Source organism: Megalopta genalis, chromosome 1 (genome assembly GCF_051020955.1).
Source record: "Megalopta genalis isolate 19385.01 chromosome 1, iyMegGena1_principal, whole genome shotgun sequence".
Lineage (NCBI taxonomy): Eukaryota > Metazoa > Arthropoda > Insecta > Hymenoptera > Halictidae > Megalopta > Megalopta genalis.
The window spans coordinates 11,104,805-11,128,943 of record NC_135013.1 but is presented as its reverse complement, the minus strand read 5'-3'; the positions used below and the strand labels follow the sequence as shown (position 1 = coordinate 11,128,943).

At 38.9% G+C, this 24,139-nt stretch overlaps 1 protein-coding gene across 1 annotated transcript in view; it reads right to left on the bottom strand.

Moving 5' to 3' along the window:
- The window catches only part of C15 (homeobox protein C15), an 85,364-nt gene that overhangs the window by 8,203 nt on the left and 53,022 nt on the right, over positions 1 to 24,139 (bottom strand). The window contains exon 2 of the mRNA XM_076521228.1: positions 16,875 to 17,103. Within this exon, the coding sequence (XP_076377343.1) occupies positions 16,875 to 17,103 (229 nt within the window). The remainder of the gene's footprint in view (positions 1 to 16,874; positions 17,104 to 24,139) is intronic.

Here is a 24,139-nt window from a genome sequence, read left to right as displayed (position 1 = left end):
AATATACTCTATGGTGTCCGTCGAAAACAGCCCTTAACAAATTAGACTCGTCAAAATCTACAGTAGCACATGAAATAAAGGACGTCTTCAACTCGTCATTGTAAGTCAAGGGTTTAATATTGTTACGGCGACTTGTCCAAATCAAGTCGCTGTAATGTGAAACTGCCCTGTTGTGAGCAACTCCTTAAAAAATTATGTAAGATAAGGATTGCCACGGAAGAGTGTTACCAAAATAGACAATCGAGGAGAGTCGAGATCGGACCGTCGTACGAGCAACATTTCAAATTGAAAGATCTGAAATATGATTGTATCGAGTTGTATTATAGTTTATATTCTTTATTGTAAATATAAAATGCCGCGACGCGAGAGAAACGGAGTGATTCGCAACAATATTTTAAGGGATTACAATTTTTATTTCGTTTAACGCTAAACGCGTTCCTCACGAATTCTTTGAGCAAAGCTTTGCGCACGGTTCGATGATCGAAGTATCAACAGCGAAATGATAAAAGAGGAAAGCCTCTCGAGTACAACGAGTTTGGTCCGAGAGCAGAGAACGAGAAAATGGCGGAGCAGAGACCGGAGAAATTGAACGGGAGAAGCCGAGGGTGAAAAGAGAGTGGCGGTTGTCGGAGTGGTGGAAAACAGAAGACAAACGTAATAAAGTTAATTCGATTCGTTGGTGGCACGAGGGTCCGTCTTTAAGGGGAAGCTCGAGGGTGTCTGTTTTCTAGCACTAGCAACGGAAGGACTCCCATTGGTCGGCTTCGATTACGATGCGCATTTGCGGAATGGTTGCATACACGTTCTTAATCGTGTTCGTGAAATATTAGGTGCGAATCTTGGCTGCTTTGAAAGATGCAAGTGTTTCATTGAAATTAAAATTAGTTACTTCGGTCTGACTCGCAATAACCTGTTAAGCACGAATGATATTCCGTTCTTTTAACCAGTTAGCTGTGTTCGACGAGTATACTCGTCATGGAGAAATGGCCATATTTTGTGACACGACGAGTATACTCGTCGTGCGTAAGAAGCAGTGACCATTGGCTATTTAAATTGTAATTTTAAGGAAAACAAAAACATATTCTCAAATTTCAAGATGTTCAGAATATTTCGAGGCCAATCCTGCACGAAGTTGTTTACATTGTTATAAAAATAAAATTAGAAAAGAATCACGGTATTGGTGTTCGACGTGCAAAGTGCCATTATATATTGTTCCTTGCTTTGCTAAATACCACTCTCTCTACAGCAGCAATTTCAATTTTTAACTTTTATAAGTATTCGATTATTCCTGGGTTTTTAGTTTATTATGTATATGGTATATGTTAACGTCAAGCGAATAAGTAAATATTAGTAATAAAATTGTTAATTTTATCAAATAAAACCGTCTTTTTGATCCAATATTTTAACAGCGACACTTACATTTTGTTCGACGAGTATACTCGTCGTCGCTTGATCCTCGCGACACATATAGGTGCGCGCTCTGAAATGAAGGCGCCACAGATAACTGTGGTTACATTGAAATCAAATTCTATCATCTTGTCGTCAATGTTATTTAAGTACTGGATTAAATATAAATGTTGTTTTTCGTCTAAGAAATTATGACAATCGAAAGAGATGCTTCGTAATTGAGAAGAAAGTGCTTAATTTTGCACTGAAGAAGTTATAATCTTGGTCAGTTTTAATAATCCTGTATCGCGTTTAGAACTTTCAAGGGGCGTCTAATTTCAATTAGTTATTAGCATAAATTTTGTTGAACTAATTTAGAAAAGATAGAATTGAGTTGTCTTCGTTCTATTAAGAGAAGTCTAATCTTCCATCGAGATCAAAGTTATTCCGAATGTGGTAATTTATATAACGTCGTGCCAAGGACCTGTTTTCCGCCACCCAGAAAAGCCCATTATAATTGAAGCTGACAAATTAAAGCCTCGTATTAGGAATCCACGAAATGACTGACTCATCGGCGGCGTTAATGGCCCGCTCAACTGGAAATCCTTATCGAAATCTCTTCTAGTTCTGAGTAGACGTTTCCTTCAACGATATCTAAGGCATGGGGCAACCTGTTCTCCAGTCTTTAAAAGACTGGAAATATTTACTACCGAATAGTTTTTTTTAATCTATTTACCAGTTTCTTTAGGGCGTGCTTATTTCTACGTGTTAGGTTGAACTTTTAACTGGCCAGGTGGCCTGTCTCCGGCATTCCATGAATTCTTTTCGACGAAAGATAAATAGCTCTGTATTGGGAAAGTTGCCAATATCGTGCCACTTAAGACATTTTCATCACCGAATTTTGACACCAGTTGTACACTGTTCCATACAATTAAAGAAGTTCAAATTAAAATTAAAGAAATTGCGACCGGAAAATCGTCGATCTTCGACCGCCTGCAACTTTGTTCGAACAAATATTTCAAAGATTCTTTCTTATTAACGGACAACCGATGCGCATTTATGCATCGACTGTAAGACGCATCAGTCGAATAGAAAGTACCGCTTTCCTTTAAACAATCTTAACAAGCTGATCGAAATATATCGACGTTTTTAAATTCTTTAACCAGTTAGCCGTGGCGTCTCCTTTTCAGAACGCGCACCTATATGTGTCGCGAGAACTAAGCGATGACGAGTATACTCGTCGAACACAAAGTAAGTGTCGCTGTTAAAATATTGTATCAAAAAGACGGTTTTATTTGATAAAATTAACAATTCTATTATTAATATTTACTCATTCACTTGACGTTAACATATACTACATACATAATAAACGAAAAACGCGGAAAAAATCAAATACTTATACAAGTTAAAGAAAAGCAAGCAAGGAAGCAAGGAACGATATATATTAGCACTTTGCACGTCGAACACCAATATCGTGATTCTTTTCTAATCTTATTTTTATAACAATGTAAACACCTTCGTGCAGGATTCGTCTGAAAATATTCTGAACGTCTTGAAATTTGAGAATATGCTTTTGTTTTCACTAAAATTACAATTTAAATAGCCAATGATCACTACTTTTTACGCACGACGAGTATACTCGTCATGACACAAAATACTGTCACTACTCCATGACGAGTATACTCGTCAAATCACAGCTAACTGGTTAAATGCTGCCACTGTTTTATATTTCACTCGCTCGTTTCTGTCATAAATGCATCCACAGTCTGCCCCCGTTATAAAAAGAAGCGAGTTCTCGTTTCTCAATGTTCCCCTACAATTTTGCACTATTCTTCCTTTGGCCTACGAATTCGCGTTGAAAACAAATTTCTCTGCTTTCGGGCAAAGCTCTTGAAATCACCGTGATGAACTCCGCGCGTTATCAGACTGTTCGGTCGTTTCAATTTATTCCAGTCCGATATCAATGTAGCGTACACTCCAATTTACCAATTTCGCTAATTATCCAGTAATACCGAGCTCGGTCGCTGGAAAGGTGTTTATTACAAATTTTTAACGAGCTTATCGGCGATCGATTTCGCTACGGGCACCGTCGGCAGGGCCCTCGGCAATGGGATCGGGCCCCGAAAAGTTCCTTCAGTCTGACAGGCGCCAGACAGGATAACGCGGCCAATCAGCGGGCCGGTGCGCCGTACGAGCCACGAAACACCGTCGTTCCATTAGAGTTAATCTCCGGTCCTCGGTAATTAAACGGTTTCGTTGTACCTTTGTTTATCTCCGCGAGAGCCTGGTTCCCAGCTTCTTCCTGCGAGAGAAAGAGCAGCGGCGGCGTTACCTGCTCCGGTAGCTCCGTGTATCACGAACGAGAGCCGGCTCACGTCGGGACACAACTCGATCGGTTGTTGCACGATTAACGACTAGAACGGCCGCCGATGTCGAGCAAAGATTTCAGATAACGGCAGTTCTTGCTCGCAATCAACACACGATCGCCGCCCGGCTTCGTTTGTTTATTTATTCCGCGCACGGGAATCGTAGGAAACGTGTCCGCGGTAATTGTAGGAAAGCCACGCCGCGCCGCGCCGCGCCGCTTATCTTTTTCTTTATTTTCGAAGCGGATCCGCAATTTCATCCGAGGGAACGCACGTTCTTTGACTTCGCGACCATGCACACACGCTGTATACTAATGGGACAGCGCTGCTGTCAGGCAAATAATGGCTATCGAACGCAGACGGGATAACGCGGATTTGTATTTAACCCTTTGATTTCTTTCGCAGCTACGGCGATTAGCATTTCTTTGTTTCGAATAAATTACAACACGAGAGAGAGAGAGAAAGAGAGAATTGATATTTATTGTGTGCCAACCTTTACTTCAACGTTTAATTGATAATAGGAGATAGAGTTCGGTATTTCTCGAATAAAATTTGATTCAAAGAATTTATTCGAAATATTTCTCCAATAAAACTTGATTCGAAGAATTTATTCGAAATTTCTCTCGAATCAAATTTGTTTCGTAGAGTTTATTCGAAATATTTCTCGGAGCAAATTTGATTCGTAGAATTTATTCGAGAGAGAGAGAGAGAGAGAGAGAGAGAGAGAGAGAGAATTGATATTTATTGCGTGCCAACCTTTACTTCAAAGTTTAATTGATAATAGAAGATAGAGTTCGGTATTTCTCGAATAAAATTTTATTCAAAGAATTTATTCGATATATTTCTCCAATAAAACTTGATCGAAGAATTTATTCGAAATATATCTCCAATTAAATTTGATTCGAAGAATTGATTCGAAATATTTTTCTCGAAGCAAATTTGATTCGTAGAATTTATTCGAAATATTATTTCAATAAAGTCTTATTCGAAGAATTTTGTTTGAAATATTATTTCAATAAAATCTTATTCGAAATAAGAAATAAAAAATAATATTATATAAGAAATAATAAATAATTTCGTATATAATTTATACGAAATAACTTTCGAATAAAATTTGCATCGACGAATATATCTGAAATGTTATTCGAACAAAATTGTAAAATAAATTGTTGTATTTTTACGAACCAATCGAATTTGTTTTAATTTTCTTAATTAATTTAATTTTCTTTTTCCGATCAATCCGCCAATGCAGCGGTTTTCGTTACAGCCACAGATTTCACAGGTTCGCAACGCGCGTAAGTTGATAGATTCTTGTATGCGCCGAGTTACTTGTTTATCCCAATTCGTCACGGTAAGCGAAGTAATTAAGCGATCGTGTAGAAAGTAGGAATATAACGGAGTCTTCTGTTAATCGTATGCAAGTCGTCGTGGCGTAACAGATATATTTATTAGCGGTCGTATGTATAATTGACGCGGCAGATAAAACTACACAGTACAGAAAAACCTTTTTAAAATTTCGGTAATGAATTTATCAACGACGTAGGCGCAAAGTGAGAACAACGTTGTTGTAGACGTCGAAGTCTCGTATCTCATTTACAGAAAAAGAAATTCTGCGTTAAAATGTGCATAACGAATTCTAAAAATGTTTAAAGAGAAATCTTAAATAGCATCGGTGACTTCGTTGGGACCATTTTTGGAATGAATTTTGTGCAGTTAACGCACGAGGTGCGTTAACCCTTTCGCTACGGCAGCTCCATCCGCCGAAGTACCGTCACTGAACGGAGACAAAAATGATTAAAATATAATAATATGTAACAACTAATAATATAATTCTATGCGATATATTTGAAAGCAAGGATCTATATAAAGGCCAACATCGTAATCTTTGCACTCGTACCGCGAATCTGTATACACTTCATTTCGATGCCGCATATATGCGGCGCTCGTACCCACAGGTCGTCGAGTGGATGCCGTATATACAGGGTGTCCCAAAAATGTCTCACAATCCGAAAGTGGCGGGTTCCTCGGATCATTTGAAGCAACTTCTTCCTTTACAAAAATGTTCTCCGAGGCACCGTTAACGAGTTATTAACGAAAAACAGTGACCAATAAGAATCGAGTACTGCTGACGTGAGGCGGCCCAGCCAACCAGCGCACGGAGCCCAGTTCCGCTCATTGGCTCGGTCGCCTCGCGCCAGCTGAACTCGCTTCCCAGTGGTCACTGTTTTTCGTTAATAACTCGTTAACGGTGCCTCGGAGAAAATTTTTGTAAAGGAAGAAGTTGCTTCAAATGATCTGAGGAACCCGCCATTTCTGGATTGCGAGACATTTTTGAGACACCCTGTATGCGGCGCTCGGCGCGGAAGGGTTAAGAAACGACGCGAGTCATATGATGCACCCCAAACAGTTCGTATAATCGAACGATCGATCGTACGCTTCCTCGCGGAGATCAAGAGCGAATGTAACATTTGTACTCGATCGCAAGATTTTCTCGGCGTCGATAAATTTAATTTCTCGAAAACTGGTTTCGTATTGCGCAACGGTGGCTCTAAAGACCGGTGGCACTCGGCCAGCGTGTCTCCTTACGAATTATGCCGCGACCCGACCCATCGAAGATCGGAAAGTGCCTCGTTAATTTGATCTTTTTGCTTCCATTCCGGAGTTGGGCAAGCCTACCTGAACTTCCTGTAATTTTCTCCGGCCGATATTAAATTCCCGTCCCGTCAGACACTTTTGTTTCGTGGAAACACGCGCGACGTAACGACAGAAACAAGGACGAAACCAACGATTTCCGGAAATTTTCCCGATTCCAAGGCTTCATTTCTTCGCCGAGGATGATTGAGCGGGCTCGGTCGTTCGCGTAATTGTCCGTATGATTGCTATATAGCAGTAACTAGCCACTGAAATATATCTTTATCCGCCGCGTTCGAAACGTGGAAACGGCTGATCTATCGGCGTGTAATCCGCTATTGCTTATAAACAGTTAACATCGTTGTTAAGTGAAAATATTTTCTCCTACTTTCGAAACGACCGACGCCGTTCATCGACTGAGAATACATTTTTCTCGCCGAACTATAAATGTTTACGCGAAAGAAAAACAGCGTTGACTAAATTAATTAGATCGAATTCCTTCGATCTCGCGTTACTATTTTAAATTTCACCAACACATTTCTGTTACAACTGTATAACGTTTGACAGAAATGACGCCGCGATTCATGTATAATAATATTATAATATTATAATATTATATAATATTATTATTATATATAAATATTATAATATAATAATATTATATAACAATATTATAATAATAATAATATTATATAACAATATAATAATAATAATATTATATAATATTATTATATTATTATATTTATATTTATTTATATATAATAATAATATTCAACACAAATTTTCTTCCTTTTCTTCCTTTTTATAATCGAAATCATTTAACGTTATTAAACGAATGTACAGAATGTTCACGAAACAGTACTAATGTTGCAATTCAATTTTATTACGATCGCACGCTATGTTTAGAAATAGATGAAGGAAAACAATTTTCCGCTCTCTCTCTCTCGACAAGGAAAGAATTCGTCGAACTCAATTCCGGAATTGTAAGGAGGTTGTATCGTTCGTATCGGCGGGTTCTGTTCCAGAATCGATAAGATTTAATGCACGTCGGGTGCGGTGATTCGAGTGCATTTGGCTGTAACGGGGAATTCTACGCCGTGCTACGCCGTTGTTCCAGTGACAGCCGTGCCTACACCCTTGCAAGTAATTAACGCGGTTAGCGATTAATAATTGAGGGCGCTGTGCCGATTACATTTTGCAGCCCTGACAGAGCCTAGCCCCCGTTCGCTGTGGCCGGCATAACCGTATTCTCTCGCAACCTGGGACACATTACTCTTATCGTTATCCCCTTATTGCCAGCTATAACTTTCGGCTAGCACTTCATACATTCGCAAACGTATATTATGAATTTGACTGTATCGTTTCCTACAAATGCCGTGCAATTTCTAATATCGCTTGCCGCTGCTCTTGCACGTAAACCGCGTCGATCTTTATCCGTTTAACTTGTACGTAAACTGTCGATATTTTTCCGGTTAAATTGTACGTAAACCGTCGATCTTTATCCGTTTAATTTGTACGTAAACTGTGGACCTTTATTCGTTTAACTTGTACGTAAACGTTATTTCAGATTTCACTGCCGGATTCATTTAATTTCGATTATGGAAAACATTGAGGTACTTTTCTTGGTTAAACAATACAGCTAATTCATCTTTCATCGGACGCTGTAACTTCGTAAATATACCGATTGAATTATATTTAAGTTAAAATGATAGATTTTACCATTTTTTATTTCATTGGAACCTAGTTGTAAAATAATAATATGTGTTACGTTTTAGGTGTACAGATTAAAAATGCGCGAATGTATAATCTATAATGTACAATTGATTAAATTATGTATGTCACCGCAAATTGAGAAATTAATGTTTAAGGACTAAGAATTTCGTCACAGATTTTTCTATTGCAATGGCAATTACAATTACAATTTGCGGTGACACAGTTTAATCAATTGTACATTTTACATTATACATCCGCGCATTTTTAATTATTCAAAGTTAAATTATTCAAATCTGATAGCGATTCTAATGGATTGTAAATAGTCATTTTACAAAAATTAGAAATAAAGAAAAGTTTCCTTTGTCGACTAAAAGATAACTCGATGTAAAAGCCAAACAAAAATATTGTTGGACCTTGTTAATTTATACTCCTCCTTGCATTTGAAAAATCTGCACGTGCCATAAACGCATAACGATCCACCGTCTAATTACGAACGAAAGCTAAAAGTATTAATTAAATCTTAAATATTACAAAAATTAGAGGTATCGACAAACGGAATCATTTCCCCGAATACTTGCAAAATTGTCGAATCCGATTTATCGCGAAACGTGTATTTTAAATTAGTCCTCCGCGACAGGAATGCTTTCGCTCAACGTGAACAAAATTCGTTCTAAATAAAAACAGTTTAAAAGACGATATAAAAGATTAGTTTCCACGAGAACATTTATTTGAATCGAGAAAAGCCGATTTCTGTTTAGCGCGAGTGCAGACTGGAATCAGAACAATTTAGGGTTGCGAGACTCGAATCGGACCAGCCGAGGGTCGAGGTGCTTAAATTGAATTAACTCATGACCGAGATACATGACTATGCTTTACGCTTCGTATCCATTTATCGAAATACAGTAATTCGCGAGAGCCCGACTATGAAGATAAAAAAAAGATTTTCAATTCAAAATACTACAATTTTCTATACGGTCGCGGTATCGAAAATGTTAATTACAAAGTTTTAGCGGTAAAAATTATTTTATACTTTAATTTAGCGTCATAAAACAATACGATCGCGGAATAGCCCAATGATATTAAACTCGTGCGGTAGTAAAGCCGAAATTATTACAGGCGTACGATGTACTTGTTTTAATACTCGAGTAACTTCCGTAATTCTATTATAAAACAGCTCAATCTCCGGACTAAAATATTTCCATGGAAAGCCATATTATAGATGTAATATCATCAAACGATAATATTATAGATATTATATTATCGGCCGTTGCGAATACGTGATTATATCCTGGAGAATATTAATTGGAAATTGTTCGTTATTTATAGCTCGATCGTGTACGCGAACTCTTCTTCGTTTCTTATTAATCGCAGAAACAACGACGCGAGAATGCGGAGAGTTTTCAAACTGTGAAAAAGGAGAAACACTTTCTACTTTCACGTCCCATTTCGAACACCCCTCAGACACGCAGCTGCCTTATTTTTCCCAGAACTATAATCGGTGCACAAAATGATCTCTAAACGACTCGCGGACGTTTCCAAGTACCACCCTTACCAGAACACGATGCTCCCACCTCAACATCAATAACAATAATTTACCTCGACGCTCGTTAGGGTGGATCGCCCCGTACTCGGAGGGCAACCCCAAAAATTGCAAGTCTTCGTGTTGTGAATGTATCTTCGTCGAAAATTCAGACGCGCCCGACACTAAGATGATATTGAAGTTGAGATACTGGAGGATATAATAATCTATAGACAAATATGCAGCATTATTTTACTACATATTACGTGAAATGCCATTGTTATAGTGATTTGATTATTTTTAAATGACGTTCTTAATAGAAATCGAGAGTAATCTAGACAATCTTTTTCGACATGATAATACCAAAAGAAATTATTAGATATTGTTAATTAGGCCAAATATTTGGTACACAATTGAAATAGTACCGTTAAACAATTTATTAAGAATTTTTTTATCTGTAAATTATAGATTTTCGAAAATTATAAAATCATCGTCGGCAGATAATGTGTTAAAATTATATATATAATTTAATTTTAATTTTAATTTTAATTTTAATTTATTATTTATTATTATTTTAATATATATATATATATATATATATATATATATATATATATATATATATATAAATTTAACTTTATATAGAAAGACACTCATAAAAACAGAACTTCATTAAGTAAAAGAAAGCTTTAAGATTGTCTTCGTAGAGTCGAATACTACCATACGCATAAAATGTACTGTAAATTAAAACAAAAATGTGTTTAAATTTTGAAACCGAAATTATTTTCACATCAATCATTATTACGACGAAATATATGCTCATTCGAAATCTCTGTTCAGGGTACAGTAAATTCTCCCTAATTGTCCCTAAATTGTCCATTTTTGTATACAATCTAAGCGTCAATTAGGGAGAATTTACTGTATTTCCTATTTCCTTTCTATTTTGGACCGAAATTATAGCAGCCTTAACATTCGAACTACAGTAATGTCTCCCTAACTGACGCTCAGATAGCGCAGAAAAATGGACAATTTGGGAAGAGGAGATACGATAGTTCGAGCCTTGCAGCTCGTTTTTATAGTTCTTGACAATTCGTAGCTATGAAAACGAACCGCAAGGCTCTAATTGTGGGCAATCTGAGCGCCAATTAGAGAGACATTACCGTACATTTATAGGAACACTACCGAAAAAATACAGGCTTCATATTCAACGTACAAGTTGAAAAACGTAATCGCGCAGCACGCTTAAAACAGCATACTTGATCGAGAACTGCTATTTATCGGTTTGCTGAAATTACCCGAAAATGGAGCTGCTTCCACAGCTGCTTCGATCGCTAATCTGAAATCAGTCATATCGACAGGTCCGTTCCAGCGTTAATCCCAGCTTTAATTGGCCCGTATAAAGTATGCACCGGCGTGTTCGACGCTTGGCAACGGGTCCGGTAAAAATTGCCGAGCATCGCCGGGAGACACAGAACGATTTCGCCCGTCGAACAACACCGAGGTGGAAAAACAGGTCCTTGACGAACGCGTTTCGTTCGTGTTCGACCGATTACCCGGCTGATCCAACACAGGGCCGGGTGAATCTTTAACGAGGCGAATCGGTGGGGTCCCCCAACGGATCGCAACGATCCGTAATCGCGGATTCTAAGGTTTGACACTTTAAAAGCTGAAGCAAGAAGCCGGAGAGGTGGAGCCGCCGCGCCGCGTCGGCTGGCTGGCTGGCTGGCGCGAAGGGATGCAACGCGAGCCGGTGCTCGGAGGGGAGCCGGAGTAAGTGGAGAGAGTTGGCAGTCAAAGCAGGGGTGGATGAAGAGCACGATGGGGTGGATAGACTGCATTATGTACGGGACAGGGCTAAGCTGTTAGGTATCTGAATTATTGAGGTCAAGTTATCTCATCTCTGCCTACAGTCATCTCGTTACTTTAAACGCAGCTGCTCGCTGGACCGCGCGCCGCGGAAAAGACGATCCAAGGGGCTGCGAATAACGCGTCCCCCCGCCCCCTTTTATTTCTTTTCCGAGTCCTCTGTCCGGTCTTTGAATTTTTCCTGGAGCTTCGGAGACAGCGACGCGACGATTTTTCTTCGACCGAAAGTTGCTTCTTGTTTGTATCGATAATATGTTAACAATTACGCTGCGAATGTTACGCAATTATGGCTAAAAAGGGGTGGGTACGATTTAAGACGGGAGAAAAATTTAAAGCCTCAGTTTAACCCTTTTGGTGCCCAATAACGATATATCGCTGTTGTATCGTTGTTGATAATCGGGGAAATGTTTTCTTGATATTTTTGGTAAATAATATCTAATTAATCTACATTTCTCTAATTATGTGTATCAGATTTTTCAAAATTGTTATAATTTCTTTCCGAAACTTTAGCAAACTACATGAAACAAGGTTTGGCATGGTTAAGATTTGTATTACAGTAATGTCTCTCTAATTGACGCTCAGATTGTCCACAAATATACAGGGTGTCTCAAAAATGTCTCGCAATCCGAAAGTGGCGGGTTCCTCGGGTCATTTGAAGCAATTTTTTCCCTTACAAAAATTTTCTCCGAGGCACCGTTAACGAGTTATTAACGAAAAACAGTGATCAATGAGAAGCGACCGAGCCAACGGCGCCAGCGGTCGAGGCGGCCGAGCCGACGGCGCCAGCGGTCGAGGCAGTCAAATCCCAGCTCAGCTGGCGCGAGCCGGCCGAGCCAACGGCGCCATCGGTCGAGCGGTCGAATCCCAGCTCAGCTGGCACGAGGCGACCGAGCCAATGAGCGGAACTGGGTTTCGTGCGCTGATTGGCTGGGCCGCCTCGCGTCAGCCGTACTCGATTCTTATTAGTCACTGTTTTTCGTTAATAACTCGTTAACGGTGCCTCGGAGAAAATTTTTGTAAAGGAAGAAGTTGCTTCAAATGATCCGAGGAACCCGCCATTTCCGGATTGCGAGACATGTTTGGGACACCCTGTAGACAATTTGGGAAGAGTAGATACAATTATTAGAGTCCTGCGGTTCGTTTTTATAGTCACCAATTGTCAACGACTATAAAAACGAGCTGCGAGGCTCGAATAATCGTATATGCGCTTTCCAAATTGTCTATTTTTGTGCACAATCTAAGCGCCAGTTAGGGAAACATTACTGTATCGCGATGAAATTATGATACTCGATCAGACGGTGGCAACATTATTCGAAGTTCGCATTGCAGTCATAATCCGAAAATGAACGAAACGTGCATTATTATTCGAGGGATATTGTTACTTAAGAAATCGTTGAAAAGCTCTTAGAACGTAATAAGTATTGGATAACTTTGGAGAGATATGTATAGGTACTACATGCATTTCTCGGGGACACGATGTTTAATTCGTGGCGACGATGAATTTTTGACGCGTCTGATTCCTTCAAATTTCTTGATTTATTCAGCGCGCTCTCCATACGATTCTGTATTCAAGATTAATAATGATACGCTTGTCATTTCGATGTAAATTTAATACGATGGGACGTCCAGACAAATGTATCTGTCACTGCGTTACCGTTCCTGAACACACCGAGAGACAGATAACACGTGTCGTCGCCACCTAAATCGAATTTTCGTGCTCGCTCCTCGAGCGACGACAGCGACTGTGTAACAAAAAGACAGAAAATTTCAGTTCGTCCCGCCGCGCCGTGGTCGAAAGATCAATTAAATTGTCACCTTTTGAAACTCGTCATCGTCCCGTCGCAATTAGACGGCGAATCTTCGCGCGACCTTCTATTTTCATTGATCACTTGATGCAGACCAACGTAAGAAACGAATCCGTTTCGTCGATTAAAGTATGCCTTGTTGTAAAATTAGAACGAAAATTAATGTTCGTTACTGTGCGATTTTCCTTCTATTTTACGAATCTGTGAATGCTACAATGATCGCATGAATACATAGACTAATTACAATCGAATCGCTCGAGAATTAAACGGACGATTTTTGTTGCAGATACGAAATAATTGACGATATTATGAACACCGCCTTTTGCAATTCATTTTAGTGCAAATTAAAAGTTTATAAAGTACAAAAATGCATATAATAGCAAATGCAATATCAATTTCTAAACTTCTAATCAGAAATTGATTATTTCAATTTTAACGACAGAATCATCGTAGCTGATACATTTTATAACATAAAAATAATTTTATCAAGTTTTTAATTAGACAAAAGTAATATAAAGATGTGTGTGAACATAAAATTTGAACGGAAAAGTAACAATAGGTGAAAGCACAAAATCCGGGACACAATACGTATCCTTACTGCCCAACGAAGTAAGTTCTATCGATAAAGTGACCATTATTTTTTAGTTTCTTCTCGAAAAAAGTTTAATTTCTCTCTTTCGATATTCTTAAAAATCTGGTAAAACGTTCTCGTAAGATCCGGCAAGAAGCCCAAGACCGTCAGAACGGCAACGGGAGATTTTCGCATCGAGTCCTGTTATCAATCTCTTATTAGATCGTTGCAAACCTTCCCAAGACATTCTCTTCGTTTTTGTGGAACACGTTTTACATTCCTCCTTTTTGTCGATCCGCGTTTTATTGCTTAGCCTCTAGGAACAATGCGAGGAGTAACGGCATTGCTCTTCCACAAACTCGGCTTGTCCAAGAAGATCTAGTTCGCTTTTTGCTAAATTTGGTATGTGCACCATAATGCAAAACGTTCTAAAGATATTTCGAATTAATATACAGACGTTTTCCTTCATAGTTCTGGTATTTCTATTATTTTTCAATAACCTATATTTAAGGAGATTCGCTTTACGAACATTTTATGTGGACGGAAACCAACGGATTCGATTACTTTCGTCGTGCAGTTAATAAGAGAAATTTTGAAAAATGCAAAATGCTGGCCGCTTAATTCGCTATTATTTATTTATTATATGCAACACGCATATAATGCAATAATAATAATGGTTATTTTGCAATAACCTATATTTAAGGAGATTCGCTTTGTGAACATTTTATGCGGATGGAAAGCAACGGATTCGATTACTTTTGTAAAAGTCGTGCAGTTAATAAGAGAAATTTTGAAAAATGCAAAATGCTGGCCGCTTAATTCGCTATTATTTATTTATTATATGCAACACGCATATAATGCAATAATAATAATAATGGTTATTTTGCAATAACCTATATTTAAGGAGATTCGCTTTGTGAACATTTTATGCGGATGGAAAGCAACGGATTCGATTACTTTTGTAAAAGTCGTGCAGTTAATAAGAGAAATTTTGAAAAATGCAAAATGCTTGCCGCTTAATTCGCTATTAGTTATTTATTATATGCAACATGCATATAATGTCTGTATCGGATCCACAACGCAATCGTTCTTTTTCATAGCAACGTATGGCTTTGTCCTCTCGAAATTGGATTCAAAAAGCCAGAAAGTTCTGATGTAACTTTATTAATCATGCAATCACGTCGTTATTAACCCTTTGCACTCGAAGCCAATTTAACTCTGAATTCAAAATAGTTTTTCTAACTCATAGTATTTCCATTTCGTACAACTTAAGAGCATTTTATATACGTGAAATTGACTTTTACAACTCGTGCGACAATTGCGCTTTTGACAGTTTTCAAGATATAAACAAATCTGACAACGTTAAAATTATTTTGAAATGTTATACAACAATTTAAGCGGCGAGTCGGAGTCACCAGTCGAGTGCAAAGGATTAACCGAACGCCATTTCGTCGAGAACTATATCTTCCATGCAAAATTGCTCTTCCCGATCGTAACATCTTTCGCAAGATGTTAAAGTAACATCAACCGTTCATTATTCCAACAAAACAAAGGGTTAGTAACAAAGGACCTCGATGCCTCTAGCTTCTATACTTAGGCGGAGTAACCCTATGAATCAGCTGCAATCACAAACTATCTAAGAAACCGGAAAATGCTTGAAAGTAACTCATCCCCAAATCAGACACCCTCTAAACGTTAAAAGACGTATCCATCCTATCTCCCCATTTTTCCGAGCTCGACACAGTGAATCACTCTACTAAAAAGCAAGGACAGTTCACGAAGTTACGAGGTCGTCGAAAAATTCTTAGATAAGGGTATAAACCTTCTATGCTCCTGATCCTGCTAACTGTCCGCGGCTTCAACGCAGCCACATCGAGAGGTCTTAACGCTTCCCGGAATAATTCAAGGACGCGCAGCGGGAGGACGCTTTTAGAACTGGCCTAAAACTATTAGGCAGGAAACGCGGCGGGTTTCGGGCCTTACTCCCGAAGAATGTCCCCCCCGACATGGTCCCGCGCCGCAAAGACGCCCCTCGTATCGGGTACCCGCGCCACGAACGGGCCCGGGTTTATCTAAATGACGTGTTTTCGTCCTTCCTTATCTTGAAGAGACTCCAATACGTTCGGCTCTCTGTGCGTTCACAGATACACGCGACAGGACGCTTCTGACCCGCTATTAACATTCCGGGCGCGGTTTCCATCTCGCGTTTTTCCGTCCAAGTTCTTTTCACGCGAGGCTCCGCGCGCGAAACGGCCGCAACATCGAAACCCGGAAGGATCGACATCCCTCTCGCGCGGCTTGAACGTTACAGGCGAATTACAATCGACATTCGATCTTCGCGATGGATTTTTCTACTTCGATTCAGGTTCGAAAGGGTACACATAGGCGTCTCCCTTCCACCTGCTTTAATATTAGGGTGTCCCATAAGTTCTTTCCTTTTTTTGATGCGAAATGATTACACGATATTTGTTGTTTAACGTTGATTTATCGAGTTGTACATGAACCGTTCTGCTCTATTACCTTCTTCCATCTTTCAGGAAGCCTCGTTATGCCGTCTTTCCAAGATTGTTGAGACTTATTTGCAAAATATTGATCAAGGTGCGTTTTCATTTCGCTTACGAACTTAAACCGTTTTTCACGGAGAGAATGTTTTAACGAGAAGAACAGAGAATTTTTTACGAGAAGAAGTAATAATCGGATGGAGCAATGTCTGGGGAGTACGGAGGATGAGGTAGAACGTCCCAAGCAAACTGCAATAATTTTGATCTTACGACCAACGCAACGTGCGGCACATTGACGCACAGATTGTGCACAAGAATGGACAATTTGGGAAGAGTAGATACGATTATTCGAGTCTTGCAGCTCGTTTTTATAGTTGTTAACAATTCGTAACTATAAAAATGAACCGCCAAGGATCGAATAATCGTATCTCCTCTTCCAAAATTGTCCATTCTTGTGCACGATCTGTGCGTCAATTAGGGAGACATTACTGTATTATGGAGATGCCAGCAACTTACCTCCATTTTGTCCGTCTGTTCTGAAACCAGGTCTTCACTTGGGCATCAGTCATCTTCAAGGACTTCGCGAGAGCTGCTCTCTCGGCCGACGCTAAGTATTTCTGTTTGTGAAAACGTTTCTCTAGCTCGGCGATTTGCAATCTGGTGAAGCTTGTCCTCGGTTTCTTTCTCTTCGGCGGTGTCCTGTTTTGGTAGGGATGGCCGATCCTCCTTGGAAACGCTCCGGCTACTGTTACAAAAAGCGATAGCCATTCAGGATTTGCAATCTCTCACTCTATTTAGAGTCGCGCTAAAGCAACGCGAACAAATTACCGTACACCAGCATTACCGTACACTATCAAATGGTGTTTCGCGTTTCACATAGATGCATTGTAAACTGAATGAATTCGAAGTTAGGCGACGAAGAAGATGAAATTTCGTTAACGCTAAATTTACCGAGCTCGAAAAGTGACATAACCCGTGTTGTCTTATAAGAACGACGAAACTGAATTTATTTGGACTTCTATTTTTATCGGAATGCGAGCTTGAACGAAGGAATTTATTAAACCGTTTCGATCGGGTCTTCATAATTTCGACAATTTGATGATAAAAAATGGGAGACCGGTCGATTCGACTGGCATCGTAAGTTTAGCGTCAAAAGTCATCTAAATCTCATCTCTTCAAAGAGGCCTACACGTGTGGATGAAACTACGAAAATGTCAATTTCACGTCGTTGGCAACAATTGGGCATTCCGGGGACCAGTATATGACGATTTTTTTTCTTTCAGAAAAAAGCTGATCGAGTGCAGAAAGAATTTTGGTGGTCATTCGGCTGACATTGTATTCCATACATAATTGCAAACGATCGTAGGAAAAGTTGCGATAAAGATTTGCAGAATTTTGCAAATTTAAATGCGTTTTATTTTACAAAATATCATTATTTACAGAATACTATAGGTGCCCCTTTCTGAAAGATCCTTTGCGAGAAACAAAAATCTCGTTCTGTCGGGCAACGATTGAAGACGTAGAAGTGTTAACCCTTTGCACCACTAAAAAATGTTATTTATAAATACATTAATTTAATTATATCACAATAATATTCCAAAATAATTCTTACATCAAGAAAGTTTAGATTCGAAAAATTGTTAAAAGTATAACTGTTGTATAAGCCACAAGACTCAATTTCACACGCGTAAAATGCGCTCTGTCGTATAAAATAGAGACCAACGTAGGCCAGAAAAATCATTTTAGATTTACAGTTAAAATGGCTTCGAGTGCAAGGGGTTAATTAACGTTGCCGCGAGGAGAAATGTCGGCGCGAGTGGTTAAAAAAAAAGAAGAAAAATAGAAAGACCTTTATATCGCGAACGAATAATGTTGCACACCGTGCGCACGGTGAACTTTGTTATATAAGAACCGCGCAAGCACCGATCCAATATTCGCCCGTGGTAAACGAGGGTCGCCATGTTCGCAAATCGTATTGCAAGCCGTTCCCAATCTAACAGCGTGTACAATAATTGCCCAGGATGAACGGCGTCCCGATAAGAAAATCTCGAACGAGTTTTAACCGCGATTTACGCGTCTAGTTTCGCATAAGTGGCCGATAAAGCTTCGTTTTGATCACACGGGGCTTCCCACTGTCCGGTAATGGCGGTGGCGCGATCCTATCTGACTAACGGTAATTTTATTAATACTCTTTCCACTGAAATCGCAATGCACCTGCCCGCTGCCGACTACAAAGACGGCGTTACAATTTGCACCGGCCCGAGTAAATCGTTCCGTGTAACTCGTAAGGCCTGCTTTTACGGTTTTATAATCATTTCCCAAAGCGAGTTCTGCCCGAGGCACACGATATCGTAAGTAATCCCGCGGCCGGAGCACCGTTCCGGTGCCCAATAATTTCAACGTCGCCATTTTATTCTGGAATTTCACCGATTGTTTTTCCTACCGGCCTTCTCGTACCTGCTTCTCGGCCGAATCGGCTTACGAACGCGTTCGCGTCCGCGCACCATCGTCTGGCAAAAAGCATTCGATCAGAATCGCGAATACGAACTGAATTAACAATATCCACAAGAAATACGAATGCATTAATATCGCCGACTGTCTTTCAGCTTGCAAACGAAAATTGACGACTCGGGAAGAGAAGATACGATTGCAGTGAATTCTCTCCAATTGTCCCATTTTGTAAATAGAAATGGACAATTTGGGAACAGAAGATACGATTATTCGAGTTTCGCGGCTCGTTTTCATAGTCGCCGATTGTCTTTCAGCTTGCAAACGAAAATTGACGACTCGGGAAGAGAAGATACGATTGCAGTGAATTCTCTCCAATTGTCCCATTTTGTAAACAGGAACGGATAATTTGGGAACAGAAGATACGATTATTCGAGCCTCGCGACTCGTTTTCATAGTCGCCGATTGTCTTTCAGCTTGTAAACGAAAATTGACGATTCGGGAAGAGAAGATACGATTGAAGTGAATTCTCTTCAATTGTCCCATTTTGTAAACAGAAACGGACAATTTGGGAACAGAAGATACGATTATTCGAGTTTCGCGGCTCGTTTTCATAGTCGCCGATCGTCAACAACTGTAAAAACGAGCTTCGAGACACGAATAATCCTGTCTCTTCTTAAATTGTCCATTTACAAGCCGGGGGACAATTGGAGAGAATTGACCGTATCAGAGCCTCGAGGCCTCGTTTTTATAGTTACCGATTGTCAACAACTATGAAAACAAAGCACAATGCTCGAATAATATCTCCTGTTTCCAAATTGTCCATTTTTGTTTACAAGCTGTATTTTCACGAGTCTGACTCGCGATTATTGAGTTCTATAGCAAGAATCTGTTAGTCAATGTTATTTTGTTTCTCTTCAAATTGGAATTAATTCTGTTCTTTTCTCATCGATGTTTAAGTACCGAAGTCAATGCGGGCCGACAATAAATATACATTTTCTTTCTCTTCGAAGAACTGATTACAATCGAAGAAGTTCTAATTGTTGCAACTTGCGAAGATAATGATACGGCAAGGGATCAATGCGTAAATTATTATGTAACGTGTTGTAATAAATCTAAGTCTTTATAGTTACAATTCGTGTTACAATAAGTGAACATAATCAGAATGCTATAATAAAATATACAAGATTAAATGTCAGAAACAGTGATGCAACTTGATTGTCATAAATTGTTATTAGTCTGTGGATGTAATATTATACGTGCACGGTGGAACCATTTCTGTAAAATTCAGTATTTTTACGAAGTTCAGGAGCTTAACAATGTTTTTATATTATATCGAACCTCGAGCAATCGTTAACAGAAGTCTCTTTTTTATTCTAACGTATATTAATTTATTATATGTGTATATAATTATAATTGTTAGATAAATAACTGCAATCTGTTTATCATAATAATAGAAAGTATAGTAAATTCTCTCTAATCGACGCTCAGCTTGTACACAAAGATGAATAATTTGGGAAGAGGAGATACGATTATTCGAGTTTTGCGGCTCGTTTTTATAGTCATTGTTTTATACATTGTATTTTTGTGTACAAACTGAGCGTCAATTAGAGAGAATTTACTTTACATGTATAATATTTCTAGATTTGCGTGCAATCTAATTGCGTTTCTCTAAAATTATTAATATCGAGCCTAGTTAAAAAGAAACGTGACAGAGAAGAGTCAACGGAAATTATAATCGCGAAACTAATAAAAGTTCTGTTTTATTCATGCACCATTTATAACGGGATCTTTGTCCGAATATCCAGTATCGCATCGTTCGAAACCGAGCATAAATAATTCTGCAGATTCGCGAACGCCAACAACGAATGTCACCATTACAGCAAGTGTTATATCACTGTCAATATTAATCGAAGGATCGCCTAGAGACCGCGAGCTCGTTATGAAGAATTTTAGAACTTTAATATAGTACTAAAAGCTAGATAACAAGATCTTTGTCAAACAGTCAAACGTCAAAAGTTAATTTCATCGCAACATCGTATATAGATTTATGCTGTTAAATTTGGATGTAACTTCGATATCGATTATTTGGGCGAATTATTCCGATCCATATATATTATAATCTCCTTTCATATTCTCCATTGTCAGCACGCAATTCTATATATCCTCGTACACGTCGTTCAAATTTATGCCACATTTTTTTCCACTTTCTTCTCGTCCGTTTCTACTTTCGGTTGTCCAACGTCAATTATCATGCAATTACGAAATGTAGGTTACATCTATTTACAGTGCCGGACAAAATGATAGGACGTTTGATATTTTTGAATCGTTCGCATAATATAATGAACTATATGTACATTGTACACACCCTATACAGGGCGTCCCAAAAATGTCTCGCAAACCGAAAATGAGAAGTTCCTGGGATCACTTGAAGTAACCTTTTCGAAAAACACTGACCAATGAGAGGCGAGCTCGCCTAATAAATATAAATATATACTAATTTATCGTAGCTCATTTAGTATATTGGAGTGCTTGGTTCGAATACTAGAATCGGAACATGAACTCCTTGACATACCATTATCGATTGTTTACAACTATAAAAACGAGCTGCAAGGCTCGAATAATCGTATCTCCTCTTCCCAAATTGCCCATTTTTGTTTACAAGCTGAGGATCAATTAGGGAGAATTTACTGTACTTTCGCTGCGACACATTGTCCCAGGAGTTTCCTCCGATTACACAATTATCGAATTTGTTTTGGTGTTTGTGGATTTTCATCGTGGATCATAGCGTGGATCTATGCGCTCGGAATAATTTAGAAATATAAAGTATGTATTAACGAAACTTAGAATGATAAAACCGAAAGAAAATTTTTCGCTATTTTCTGAAACGCCATGTAATTCTGAAATCGCGCTATCAGTATTTTCTAAGCCTAACTTCATTCCCTTGCTACAGTTTAATCAATCGTTATATCGTTTTTTAGCTTCTTTTCGAAGTCAATGAATTTGTTATACATTATGATTATTATTATAACAATGATTTTACGTAATAGAATAGTTAAATAATCCTGTATCGACATTCAATATTAACTCCGATGATTATTTTCGATTTAACGAAAATACTTGATAAATATTTTTAAAAAACGAGCTGCAAGGCTCGAATAATCGTATCTGCTCTTTTCAAATTGTCCATTTTTGTACACAATCTGAGCGTCAATTAGGGAGACATTACTGTATATTTTTTGTGGAAACAACATGTCGAATTAGCCAGCAACAATTATATTCGAACTTCCTCGTGCAAAACGATAGTTCCACGCGGAACAAATCAATATTACAGTTGCTATTCCATTTAGGAACGATTTTCTGCGCTGCAGTTTAAATTAGGCTATTAAATATCTAACGCCAGTAATGGGCACGCTGGTCGGACATGATTTCTTCTGGAAAACGACATCTGAAATAGCTCGGAAGATTATTCGTGGAATCTGTCGATTCCGTGGAACTATTTTTCATAGAATTAGGCTACACGATGCCCGAGATAGTTTCGTGGAAATGTGCTGCGAAGCTACGGAGCTGCGGATTCGGAAATTTTGCTATCGTTTCAGTGATCGAAGTAACAATCTTCCAAGTGGCAAATAAATTCGACGATAAAATGAACTGCGAAATATAAAATCCACGAGAGAACGACGCTCGAGCAAGCCGTTTAATTAATTTCGATGAACATAGTTTAAGTATCTAATTAAGGATAAATGCAGTATGAAATTTCGCATAATTGTTTTAATTATTATATTATTTAGGGATACCGTTATTATACTATTACCGTTATTTTTCTTTCATTACATGGCATTGCTGGCTATCTTCTCAATTTCGTTTAGACTGATTTAGAAATAAGACGTCGAGCTGCAATTACTATATTCTTCTTTTCTTCTTTCATTTCTTTTTTAAATCGCGTTACGAACTCGAATAAGAATGCACATATAAACTTGCCACTCATTTTTTCTCCCCCGTGAAACATGAGATCCTGATTGCCGTAAGTGCATGCTGGCGAAAGCGTAAACGAGGAAATCGTTCGAAAAGAAGGTGCATAAACTACGGCGAGTAATCTGCGAATGTTTGCGCGACTTCCGGTCTTTAAAAATAAATTCTCTCCGCGCGCCGTACCAAGTAGATCGTTAATTTCTTTCAAAACCGTTTATAATAGACTTTGGATCATATAAAACCGGCGAGCAATGTTAACGCGCCTACCGGCACCGAAACATCGTCGCGTATTGTAGCCAAATGCGACCGCGAACGCAGATACTACTGTGATCAAAAAGTAAGGTGAATTTGTTTATAAAATGTAAATTCTTTATTTATTCTTCCAAATCAATTTCATCCCCTTCAAAGTAATCCCCGTCCGATAAAACGCACTGTTTCCGACGCTTTTTCCAGTCCTCGAAACAGTCGGAATAGTCTTTTTCCGGTATAGCCTTCAAGACCTTCTTCGATTCGGTTTTGATCTCCTCAATCGTGTCAAAACGGCGTCCCCGCATTGGCTTTTTGAGTTTGCTGAATAACAAGAAGTCGCACGGAGCCAAATCAGGCGAATACGGTGGTCGCGGAACGATATGAGTCGAGTTTTTGGCAAAAAAGTCGCGAAGAACCAATGCAGTATGACATGGCACCAATCGAGACTTGACGCGTTTGAGACACAAAACATCCTTCAAAATGGTTTGGACTGAGCCAAATGATATTCCAACACTATCAGCGAGGTCTCTCATTGTCAGTCGACGATTTTCAAGCACCAAATCTTCGATTTTTTTGGACGTGGCCCTCGTCGGTAGACGTTGATGGTCGTCCAGAGCGCGGTTCGTCTTCAACGCGTTCTCGGCCCGCTTTGCACTCGTTGTACCACTTATAAATGTTTTTTTGTGCCATAGTTTGATCACCAAAGGCCTTCCGCAACATTTTCAACGTGTCCGCACAAGAATATTCGTTCCGCAAACAAAATTTGATGCAAGTTCTTTGCTCAACAAAATCACCCATTGTAAAAATCGAAAAATTCACTTTTGGTCGTTTACTAAAACACGTGTAATTCGGAGATAATTAAACGTTTTAACAAACAGACGCTTGGCAATTGTTATAGACAGTCCTACCAACCTAGGAAAAAAACAATTGCCTGCCTTCCTAATGTCCGGGAGTTTTAAATGACAATTTCACCTTACTTTTTGATCACAGTAGTACATACAATACGTCCGCAGTCCCGCCGATGGGATTAATCTAGTCATAATTTCAGACGAGTTGTTCAATTTTATGGCGCGGCGAGAACCACGGTAATTCGCTCTCATTAGTGAAATTTT